This window comes from Atheta coriaria, unplaced genomic scaffold (assembly GCF_025399875.1).
Source record: "Atheta coriaria isolate IRGN ID8LTWV9N9 unplaced genomic scaffold, Caltech_Dcor_3.1 hic_scaffold_5_pilon, whole genome shotgun sequence".
In the NCBI taxonomy this organism is placed as follows: Eukaryota; Metazoa; Arthropoda; class Insecta; order Coleoptera; family Staphylinidae; genus Dalotia; species Dalotia coriaria.
This window is the reverse complement of record NW_027045447.1, coordinates 7,213,142-7,225,654: the sequence shown is the minus strand read 5'-3', so window position 1 is coordinate 7,225,654 and position 12,513 is coordinate 7,213,142. Positions and strand designations below refer to the sequence as shown.

The 12,513-nt window shown below is 43.6% G+C and overlaps 3 protein-coding genes across 5 annotated transcripts in view; 2 read left to right on the top strand and 1 right to left on the bottom strand.

The window, feature by feature from the left end:
• Nucleotides 1-12,513, top strand: part of LOC135791750 (uncharacterized) — a 42,696-nt gene that overhangs the window by 4,560 nt on the left and 25,623 nt on the right. The window lies entirely within an intron of this gene.
• Nucleotides 1-12,513, bottom strand: part of LOC135791747 (cell adhesion molecule 2-like) — a 76,980-nt gene that overhangs the window by 62,287 nt on the left and 2,180 nt on the right. The gene's annotated exons all lie outside the window — the stretch shown is intronic.
• LOC135792417 (histidine-rich glycoprotein-like) lies at nt 5,903-6,726 on the top strand. The gene has a single exon (XM_065303041.1). It carries the CDS (start codon nt 5,930-5,932, stop codon nt 6,677-6,679), a length of 750 nt encoding a protein of 249 aa, XP_065159113.1. The 5' UTR covers nt 5,903-5,929; the 3' UTR covers nt 6,680-6,726.

The following is a 12,513-nucleotide window of genomic DNA, read 5'->3' as shown; positions in this document are numbered from 1 at the left end:
TCTGCGAGTTTCCGCACCGCACCAATCGAAACTATAATTCACTTGAGAGTTATGAGATTGGGCAATTCTCCGTGTTTTTTAATCTGATGCCAGGTGCGTTCAAATTGCGCAGCAAATGAAATTAAAAAATAGTTCGCAATATTGTCGATAACAAAGCAAACATTGTGAGGATGTGCAATAACGAAGAGCGGGCCATATGGTCGGCGGGCGAACCAGCGCAGTTTCGTGTTTCCGGATTGAGTGAGTTACGGTTTTAATCGCACGCTGGACTAAGCGGTCATTATTGCGCAACTATTTAACCCGATCGCATTTTTTGAAAAAGCGCCCGGCGCGCGGCTTGTAATTGGAATAAATTTCAATATTTTCGCAATCGAATTCGAAACCTGCCGGCCGACAAACAACACGCCGGGTCACGTTTCGAAAATATGTGCGTGAGCCATACCTACCGGTGGAAAAGCACAAACGAACAAACGTAAAACGATAAAAAAAAGTGCGAAGCGCGCGCTCGATGGCAGTCGTTAGTTTTGGTGAACAGAGCACAAAAATGTTAGTAATTCGAAATGTTGGAAATTAAAAATTGAACGGGTCATAAATTTCCAGCGCTCGCGCCCTTGCGCACGTCGAGTATTCAATTTGGGGTGGTCTCCGCGCTCCGTCGACGCTAGTTTTTCTTCGGCGCGCACCTTGGCAGGAGAAAAATACCGAAAGGGAATAATATATCGGCGCGACATTTTAGACGAGTAATAGGCTGTAACGAATGACAAATTCATGATAGCAGAAGCATTCTGTAGTACTTAGCGGTGACAGATCGCCTCGGCGCGCCGCCGCCCGCCGCCGACCGCGTCGTAGATCTGTCAGCCGGATCGTGAGCGGCGTTTTCCGCACATCGAGAGACCCATCCACCACCCAATGTCACACCGACGCAACGAGCTGCGACAACGCCGCAACCACCACCACCATCACCACCTCAACTCTACGGCATGCCTTCCGCGCTCCCCAATTACGTATCGTCCCTTTTATTCACTCCGTGTGCGTCGAACAAAAAAAATTTTATATTTAGCTTGCTGTGCGCGTACACACAATTGGCTCAACTATTTCATCTTGTTAGACCGCAACCGCCCCCGCAATGACGGATACAAGGGATACGCACACCTTGGAGTGCGACGAGTGCTCAAGGACGAGCCTAACACTAAACATCCGAGCGGAAAACTAATTTTGCGCCTCTCCAAACTTTGATCATTTGGAATTTTGTGCAAATATTAAAGCAACCCTTATTACGAACATCACCTCCACAGATATACCTCTATATGCAATAGGAATCTCGTCAATGTTTGGCCGAAACTCCGGCTGAACGCCAATAAATAAACAAATAAGCAAATATTGAAATGTCTACTCATCAAACTAAATATAAAGTCAATTAACGTACATTCGGATGTATTATACCGAGTGTTCAGTGATGTGGTGCTCACACATGTGATGAGCGCATGATAAAATAACGAACTGAAAAATTACTCGTCCCTACAACAAGCGAGAACGTTATGAAATGATATCCTGGGGCTTCGCGAGTCTCAGGAAATTGCATTGAATAAATCTAGCACTCCGCCGCCGCCGCACGTCGTACACGCGCAAGAAGCAAAGAGCGGCTGTGGCGTTGAACGTTGCACAACGAAAGGAAGTAGGCGAAGCGAAAAAAAAAAGCAAGCAAAAAAAACCGAAGCGAAAACGAAGATGAAAATATGTAAATTCTTTTCAATACATAGTAACCGGCCCGTGCTCGCGCTTGCGAAAGCTCGCTTTGGCGCGCTTCAGAGTCGCAGAAAAGATTTTACAAGCCCCGAGAACGCTCGCCCAGCAACGCGAACACGGGAAGAAGAAAGATTACTCTCTGTTGCCGTATTTCATTAAAATATTTTATTGTCTTTCTTCGGTTCTTTATGGTTCTGTCGGTTTCCGACCGAGCGTAACCGAAAATAACCTAAAAAGAGATAGCGAATTAAAGAATCTCAACCGCCCCCTTGGTGAAAACTCAAAAGTGGTGTATTGTGGGTGAAGGAGTGTGCGTTATGAGCATAAGTTGGGATAAACTTTGACCGAGTGCGAATTTCAATCAAGTTGGCACTAGAACAACAACGAAGCTCTGCGCTACTCACACGCTTCCCGTACAAAATGGCGATGTTTGTCGCACTCACACCGGCGGAGATGTTCAATGCCTGGATCATGAATAAAATAATAGATTGTTGAGTTTCGTCGGGCGGCCACACGACCGTTTTGCATGACTATAGTCATCCAGTTGCTGCTAGTTTAGAGCGGAATCATATGCATAACGTTCGTGTATGTGTAGTGTGTGTGTTGTGTATCACATCCAGACGATGAATTCGCATGCGCGCGGAATAGGCAACCCAGAATGCGAGCGGAGCGCGCGTGTATTTATCTAGTCTGGAGAAACGAAGCTTATTGCGCCTAGTTATGTATTCAGAGCGGCAGATTGAAACGCGATCCCAGGAGACGCCAGCGCAGCTATAACGTCTAAAATCAAGAACTATCGTCCCGGATGAAAATGGAAATTTTCCAAGTTATGTAAAAAGAATGTGTGTTCCCGCCGTTGATAGATGGCGCAGCATAAAATAGGCGAAACAGGTTATGCAACCAGTTTTTAACAGGTTTATAATTGGCGCGGCTGCTTAAAATTCAAGCCATTATTCTCCGCGCCGAGCGGCGTGCATTTGAAAGCGAATTAACAGCCCGTAGAAACGAATCGCAAACGAGTGCAGCAGCACACACAATTCTTTTAACTACAGGGCGCGTCTCTCTGTCGCCATTAGAGGCAGGCCCCGGCGCTCTCCAGACAATTAATTAACCGAATGGGCCCGGGCTTTAATTGCTAATGATAAATGTTGATGAATTAAATAAAAGGATTATCGCCGAACGGCGCGCGTCTGGCCGCGCTCTTAATTTAGACAAATGGAGGATAATGTGTTTCAGTTTGTTGCGGCCGACCGCAGGTTGACGGTGGCGCGGCTGTGGCTGCGGCGACAACAAATCGCGCGCGTACTACCCTTCCGCCGGGGCAAATATTGAATCTGGAGCCCATCCACTTAGGAGTGTTTAAACCCACCGCCGCGCGCTCCTAGGATATTGATGTGTGAGGCGGGCGTGTTGTGGCCGCCGAACACAAATCCTCCGCCCCATGATGCATCCATCCAAAGGATTTCTCTGTCGACAATTAGCGTAGGCGTCGCGTACTAATCCGTTAATGTCTGGCTGGTGCAGGAGGATGGATGATCCCGTGTTAAATATGAGTTATTATTAATGCAAAGCGGATTAGTTGTGATGCTGCGAGTGGCGCAGGGTCTGAGGAAGCTTCACGCGTGTGCAGCTGGTGTGTGAGACCGACGAAAGGCTCGAGGAGTTTACTTGTCATCCGGGGATCTTGTGAGTTTAGTGTTGAGGACGATCTGGTTTTAAGATATTGACGTCAAACGCGCGTAATAACTTACGCCTTGCGTCTTACAAATTTCACCGCATATTCTCACAGGGGCTTTGGAATTTCACAGCGAGGTATATTTACTAAATCAAAAGTCCCAGTATTTACTTCCAGATAATTTAGTGTTTTCTGTCTAAAATTTAATTTTTCCAAAATTTTGGGAATCGTTTTGAGGTATTTTCGGAAATATTAAAAAAATTTAATGCACATCTTAAAGAAGGATCTTTAAACTTTTTAAAGCCATTTAAATAATAAAAATTACTTGATCCATTTATAAAATACAGTGTGTTTAAGATTTTTTAAATTTTTATTGCAAAAAAATTTGGAAATCAATTTAAGGGTAGTTCTGGTACAATTTAAAAAAAATGGGTTAAACATATCTGAAAGAGGGACCTTTAAACTATCTAAGACAATTTGAATCATAAATATTACTCTATCCATTTATGTAATACAGAGTGTTTGCTAAAAAAAAGGTTCGAGTTTCGTAAAATACATAAACTTACTTGACATGTTTACGTAATTCAAATGTATTCCCTTAGATTATTATGATTATTATGAGGGAATGAGATTACGTCGATAGTAATCAGTGGCAAACAAAATTAAATCAGGCTTGTTTCGCCGACTTTGGTACATCCGAAATCAGAGCACACAACGAACTTGGCTGCTCCAATAACACCTACCTACGCAAGTTTAGAGCCTTGGGGTAGTTCCATCAGTGTGCGGATACACACGTACGTGTGTGTTGCATATTGTGTATTAATTAATGTGGAGCCTAACGCGATCACGTCTAACGTACTGATTATGTATTAATATCGGGCGGCAGTTGCGCCCGCCGGCAGTGCGGTAACTACAACGAACTTCCATACCGGTACAATGCTAGAACTAATAGTTGTTTTGACATACAGTGTTCGTTTAATGAAGGAGGCACTACTCAGGCGTGCGTGTCTAATTCCCAACAGGGGCGCGCGACATTTATTCGGCTCGTTAAAGGACGCGAAATTCTGATACATGCAAATGTCATGTGTTTTCACCCCGCGCCCAACTCGTATGGAACTGAACGCGATTACAATACTAGCAACATCACAACATACCCCCACCACTGGTATTCGTATATGTTCGAACTCGATTTACACTGCAGTAAATTACGCAAATGAAAATTGTATTCGCGCGTGAAATACTCGAAATAATCTAATGAGTGTTCCGTGTTGCAGGATGTTAATGGTGATAATTAAGAGAAGGGTCTGTTATCTGCCCGCATAAGTATGTGTGGGTGAATGCGATGATAGTGTTTCGGGTGGGAAAGTTGTTGGTGCAAATGCATTTTGCCACTTTGCACTCATCACTATTGTGTGAGCGGACATAATGGTTGAGTAATTTGGGGGAAAGTTTTTGTCCAAGCGCCAATTATTGCAAGGAGCACTTAGATTTCCTCCAAAAGGGTGTTTTACGTTTTTGTGCACGAGTTTAGCGCAACCGACGGTAGACGAGAATATAATGTCAACCATGTTGACGTGAAGCAAACGGTGCAGCAAAGGCGAGGCGGCGAACTTTTCGTTTAGCCAGCGTAAAGGCGGCCGCCTCCGTTGGCGGCGTTTTATATGGAAATGTTGTCATGATATGCTTCGTTAAAGTCATAAAATAGCGCCGCGACGCGCTGCACCGGCAGGGACGGACTGCATTAAAAGGGTAAAAGAATAATGCGGTTTGCATGCTAAAAGAGATTAATTAACCTTTTTAACGCTGGCGAAAATAGCTTCCACTTGTATTATGCATATAGATGAAGAAGGCGGCGGCGGCTGCGGAGGCGGTCCAAGAAACTTGCGCGCTCAGTTAGTTTTTTGTATGCAGACTGCCTTAATGAGGACATTAACGCTTGCATTATCTATTCCTCGTTGGCAGCAAAATATGTTAATGTAACGCAACCGCTGCGACGATGCAAAAATTCGCTCGGAACGCGCGCGAAAAGTATGAAATCGTCGTCATTGTGCAACGATTGCGCGTGGAAGCGCGACGCGCTTCTTGTGAAAGAATGGTGTAAATCAACACCGCTGCCCGATGGAGCGGAGAAACGGCGCACGCGGTTGGTTCGCTTGCAATTAGAGAAAGCATGCGGACGCGGTCGGCGTGTTTGTTATTACATAAAAATGAAATCGCTCGATTTTCTGCTCTGCCGAAACCCGAACTCGGCCGGCGAGGAAGAAAAAGCCGACTGCCGATTGCGAACAATGCGACATATTGCTGCACCGAGCGGAGAGCAGAGAAGAAAAAAAAAACTCTAACTTGAACTAATCTCGCGGAAACCCCAAAAACTACTCTCTGCTGGGAGGATTGGCGTAGAATGAAGAAAGTCGTCGGCGGGTATAAATACGCTCCGGTGGCAGAAGGAAGGCAATCAGTTCGCTACCTTCGATAGGTCGGCGTCCATTGCACGGCATCCGCACCAGCATGAGATTGATTGTATTGTGCGTCGGCCTTTGCCTGGCCGTCGCATTGTGCACGGCCCGGGTGTATCGCGAAGAGGAGCTCGAGTTACAGCAAACCAACGGCGACCTTGCAGTGGCCGAGTCTAAGCATGGCCATGAAGAAGGTGGTGGTCATTCGGGACACTCCGATCATCATTCCAGTCACGGCCACAAAGGTGACAAAGGATACAAATCATCCCATCATCACGACAAGGGTGGGCATGGCAAGCACGGCAAGAAACACGAAGTGGGCCATCATGAGGAAAAAGGAGGGCACAAAAAGAGTCATCACGATGAAGCGGGTCACTATGGCGAACATCACGAACATGGCAAGTCCCACAAAGGTGGTAAACATGGCGAGAAAAAGGGTCATAAAAAGGGTCAAAAGACCACTGGTTACCACCATAAGTCCCATAAGGATGACTACCATAAGGAGCACAAGTTCTACGATGACTACCACAAGGGTGGACACCACTCCAAACACGGCGAATTCCACGGTCATCATGGTTCCAAGGAAGGTAAGCACAAGAAGGGAGGCAGTCACAAGAGTGGCTACCATGACGACCACTTCGGTAAGAAGGGCCACTATGACAAGGGCCACTACGATGAAGACCACAAGGGTCACAAGGGGCATAAGGGCCATGAGAGCCATCACTCCCATCACGACGATTACGGCAAGAAGGGAGGTCATTCCGGCGGCAAGGAATACGGCTTCAAGCACGGAAAGCACTAACCATCATCTTCATCTCATTCCAAACACAGGCGCTCCATCCGTTGAAACATCTAGTTGTTGTTGTTGTTGTTACTTGTTACGACATTGTTTGCAGTTATTGTTATTCACGCAGGAGAGGCAGAGGGGACACAGGCAGAAGCGATAATAAAAATGAGTAAAATTAGCATAAACTGTACGCAATAACCCTTACGAGTGTCCCATTACCCGCGGAGATGCGTTGGCCCGAGGTGGCACGTGTGGGTGCTTAATTGAAAACGACGGGCGCATCTTGTGAAAACTGTAAAAGCTTGAATATTCCATTTTTTGCGATAAAAATTCCACCCGCGCCGTTCCTCATTTGCATAATAAGAGAGAACCCGCTAATGTTTTATCCTCGGGGCTCACGCGACGAAGAGATAACACGCGACAAGCGCGCAAGCAAGATAGCGGAATTAATTTGAAATGTTTATTTTAAGGTGAACTACTAGCGCGCGCTGTGTGTGTTGCCTAGATAGCGTCGGATTGCTGCTACTCGCGCGCGCGTTAAATCTACTCGCTAGAGGACGCAAACAAGCACACGGCTTTTATTTGCATTCGCCAACGACCATCGTGATCATATCCGTCGACGAGGCGCGCACGGCGAAAAAAGACGTCGCGGATGATTGTGGCGGTTGGGTGCAGCATGTTTATGCGCTGCGAATTGCCGTTTTTATAGTCGGCGCGCGGATTTCGTTACTTCATAAAAAAGGCCGCGCGCAGAAAAAGCAAAAGCGACGGCTATTACCACCACTAGGGTGCGAATGTGTTTTTATGGCGCGAAGAAAATAAAATCGACGACGATGGAAATAATGATGTCATCGTTTGGACGTAACATTCGGTAAAATAGGTGAGCGCTCTGCTGTGCTTTGCCGCAATACCAGGTGTTAATGACCCGCATCGTAATGGATCTCAACGCGAATGATCTTTTGGGAGTTTTAATTGCATTTCAACTTGACGCGTTGTTCCTTCGAAAGTGTACAAGTCAAGAGGTAACATTTGGGCCACTCGGGGCACGGCAGACCTCGAGGAGTCGCCAATAATTAAAAGCAAGTGACATTGCATGTTTGCTGTTTATTACGGGCCAACTTCGAGGGCGTGCCAGGAACTTTTTCAGTTTTCAATTATGTACGGTGCCAGCAAACTTACTTGGCAAACTTGTATAACTTTGTGCAGGAACGTGGCTCGTTTTCTTTCGTTTTCAATTGTTTCGAGCATTTACAAATCACGTCATACAAGCCATGAATAAATATTAGCAATTCTACTTTTGACACGCACTTATACTTTTTCATCTAATGTCATGTTATTTTGCTACAATTTTTGATAATTGCAGACCTGCTTTAGGCAATTTTACGGGAGTTTATTTTAAAATGTCAATTGTTTGCAAAATTAGAATTCTTCATTTTTGTAGCTAATTTTTGGGCTATTTTCGTAAGGTTTTTAAACATTAATAAGACTTCTTAGGAAAAGGGTCTATTGGACTACCCAAGGGCATTTAAATCATTAAGATCCTTCGGGAATTACAAGACTTTTTCGAAGAATGAAAATTTTTAGTAAGAAACAGAAAATTCTAAATTTTTTAACTCGTCTTAATAATTTAGGCAGTAAATATTTAAAAATATATCCACATATAATTTCTTCACCCCTTGGAATGTCCTGAAATTCCATTCAAGTGCAAGTTTCGAATAGTAGTTGCAGCAAAACTAAAGTTGATAATTAATTGTTTGACTGTTTGAATTCGAGGAAAACTTGCCGGCGGCTGTTCGCCTGCTAAGGCTGCCTTAACTAAGACGGTTTCAATTGTTCCAACACGCGCACTAAACTTGCCCGAAGCCAACACCCCCGCAGGACTAAGTAATAGACCTTCTCTGGTCTTTCAAAAGTCGAGAGTCGACTAAAGCGGGGGCGACAAACTCGCCGCGGCCACGCAACTACAAGTGTTAGTTAATTTGAAGCCATTGATACCGCTTCGGCTGTTTATCAGAGATCCGCAGTCACGATTGTCGCGAACGCCAGCCCCAACTCGTTTTCCGCCACAGACAGAGAATTTGAGGAGCGTCTCTAGGAGACTTAACAGCAGCGGCAGCGGCGTGTCATGTTTTCTATCGTGACTCGCTGCCAACTAATTAAGCCATCCCAACTTGTGCGCCGCATTAAAATCACGTTAATGTTATTTTCATCCGGTTCGAATGTTGTCTCAGCGACGCTGCCGTCGTCGACGTCGACATGATGTCCCTCTTTCTATACCCGAGTAATCAAACGAGTTGGATGTTGATTTCGATATTGAGATCGCGCAATAATCCAACGCAAATCTTTATTTACGTTCAATTTATCTTTAATTTAAATTTAACGCAATCCAAGTTTAGAAAATGTTTACTTTTAGCAGTGTGCACAGTAAATTTCTCCGCTCGCGCGCAACTCGTATCTTCCTCTTGCATCAAAACTTCTTTAATACGCAAATTCATTTTCTAAAGTCACCATTTTAATTAAAATTCTCGGGAATTAATTCTTATAAATTCTTAATTCCGCAACGTTTAGGAGTTTGTTTAAACTGCTGTCATTAAGTTTTTTTTTCTTGGCTTTTTACTCGGTGACGAATTCGACATGAAAATAAGGGCGAGTAATAAAAGAGTCGTAAAGCGGGTCTAATTTTACAGTTTTTTCCCTTCCTCGGAGGGGTGAATTTTGTCGCCTTATCCGCCTCGCGGGTGTCGTAAATTTCCGTACATAATTTTCGACACGTTCCGCAATATGCGAGTGTGTTTACAATACAAGCCACATGTTTTCAAACTCCCTATGCTTGGGTGTGTGATAAAGACGTTCGAATATCGATAGGAAATAAAAATGTAAAGAAATCGATTTGTACGCGACAAACGTATGCAGGTTCTTCTTTTTCGCATCAGCAGCGAAAGAATATTGACGATATCTTAAATACGTAATTATCATATTTTTGTTTGTGCCAAGCGCTTTCCAAACTCCACTGTATTTACGGCAAACAACAATTTCATGGAAAACATGGGCAAACAAGCAGAAATATATCAAACAACACTTTGGGCTGGCGTGGCTCCTGGCTCGCACTATGCCCACGCCAGCAGTCGACCAATATGTGTATGTGCGAGCGCAGCGCGCAGAGGGTACGAAAATAGAATTCGAAAAGTGGCTTTCGCCATAAATTTCATTTACCCCGGGACGACCCCCTGCGCACAAAAAGCGCCCACACGCATCAACCCCCCAATAACCCAAAAAGTTGGCTGTGTGTGAGCGTGCGCTGTGTGTTTATACATCGAAAGCAATTAAGTAAACAAACGCACGAGGACGCAGGTTAGTTTTGTATTTCTAACCTATGGGATGACACAAACTCAGTAGATATATGTTTTCGTAAAAGTTAAATATTTATCCGGCTGGTCCCGAGTGTTGACATAGTTACGTGTGGACCATGTCAATTTTAATTACGCGCCGATGTCCTAATGGCATTTTAATTACACATCGTTTTCCAAGGTGTGTGCGCGCACGTGAGAGCTACGTGCGCGCGTGCGTCTGTAATTTGTAATTCGCGGGTGCGGGGGCGGTTGATCGAGCGAGTGTGTTTATGTGTGTTAATGCGCGCGGGTGAATATTTTATACCTAGGATAGAGAAAAGAGGGACGTTATCGTCGTGCTACCGGACGGATGTTTTTCTCAAAGTTTAATGGCGTTTGTTGTTAATGTTGCAAAACGTGTCCTATCGGCCGATAAAAATGCCTAGCCTCCATCGACTTTCGGCTGTAAACGGTCAATTTTATCGATGGTTAAGTGTCAGTAAAACAACGCGGAAATATTTACACATTTATAAAGCTAACGTTCTTAAAAATTAACTTGGCGCAAACTCGTACTTATTTTTATTAGGCATTGTTTATGGTACGTGTGTAAAATGGCAGTTTTACACACGCTGCCTGCATCATGTGGCTAGGTAGGTCAGCGTATATTATATAATAAGTGCACTTAATATTTATGCGGCGCAAATTTCTGCATTTAGACCTCCGAGACACAGCGCATCTAGATTAAGTGCGTTTCGGTGGAGACAAACACGTACGCCGACCGCAATTCCATTCAGCCATACTAATTTGCTTATTGTTGCGGTATGTTCGTAATAATTTACGCAAGCACATGCACCGTTGGCGCGCGCGCGTGCAAACACGTCCCGACCGCAAGAACTTCGACAAACCGTGTTGGCAATGCCTAAACTCAACGCGGCAAGAATTGAAACATTTTAACTTAAATGTGTAAAATACAGTGCGCAAAACGCAGCTTTTAGGTACACATGGTGGGAGAAGTGCAAGGTAAATATAGGCAACCAATTTAACATGCACAAGTTGGATATTTGCCTACACAAACTTTAAACAATATTTTATTTTTACACATTGATATTTCAATTAGTTTTATTAGTAAGAATAAGTTATTATTTGAAAAGTTTAGTTCTTAAATGTAAAAGTAGAACAAAGTCCACAATTCGATAGTAATCTACGAAAGTGACAAAACTCACATCATTGAACGAAAGCTCCGATATATTCAAACGACTGTACTGCAGAGAAAAGTTTCGAATTTTTGAAATTTAAATAAATTCATCCAGATAAATCCAATGCGCGCGAGCTAATTTTATTTATTCTACTTGTTCGATCGTGCGATTGCGGCACGGTGGCTCGTTTTCCGCACCGCGGAAAAGAACAAATACGGCGAGGTCGACGCCGCCGCTGCCGCCACCGATGCCGTGCCGCACTCTCCTTCGTTTGCCGCGCGTTATCCGATATATACGCGTGTACGTATCTGATTCGGCATATCTGATTTGTATTATGAAAGCTGGCGATTTGGCGCAAATCGAAAAACGGCGCTTTCCTGCCGCGTTTAATTCGGTGCCAGTGGAAATTATGCCAAACTTTCTTCATTTGCTCAACTCGTTTGAGCACTGAGCATAATATCATGTCGATATTCGAAACGAAGAGCACGCGCTCCGGAGATGTGCTTTCTGATTGTGCGCGCGCGACTTTTAATTATCGCGCGGATCCAATTTCGTGTCATTAACACAGAGCCACGCATTGACCTAGTAATCAACTCGTACGGAAATTATCCGCTAGGAATAAAATACATTATTTTTTTCTATAATTTTTTGTATATAAAAATATTTTTTGCTCTACGCGCCGCGAAAAATTGATAATTCTCTTTCGGTTAACAAAAAATAATAACCGCATTGTTGTTCATGTTTTTAATCCGGCTTAAAGCAGATTTACAAAGTTTTATAATAAATGAAATATTTGTTTCCAATATCGCGACATATTGAAATAAAAATTTAGTAAAGTAAAAGACCTTGTTATGTAACATGTAATATTACATTATGACACACTCACGAATAACATTCAATATTCAGCAAGAGGGGTAATATTTTAATGCTCGACTTTTTCGTTTTATTGTTGTTCGTTTACGAGCACTCCGCGCCATTAGTCGAACGTCGGTAATTAAAATACTTGCGCGCTCGCTGCATTCCCTCGCAACACCCTGCACCCCGTGGTAATAATGCGTGTGACATATGTTTGTATTCGCCGCGACTCGAAAATGTATCACTCATTAATTATTTATTTATTTATTACTCATTACGAACACTTGTATACACGTGTTCACTCTGTGAACTAGAATTAATTATATTTAAACAATTAATCACTTATTGTGTCGAAGAAGAGAAACAAAACAAAGAAAAACGCTTTGTTATGAGCAATTACATACTTATCAACAATAAAATAACATGTGGAGTACTTATTTACTAGTTTATTGTTTATTAAACTTATAAA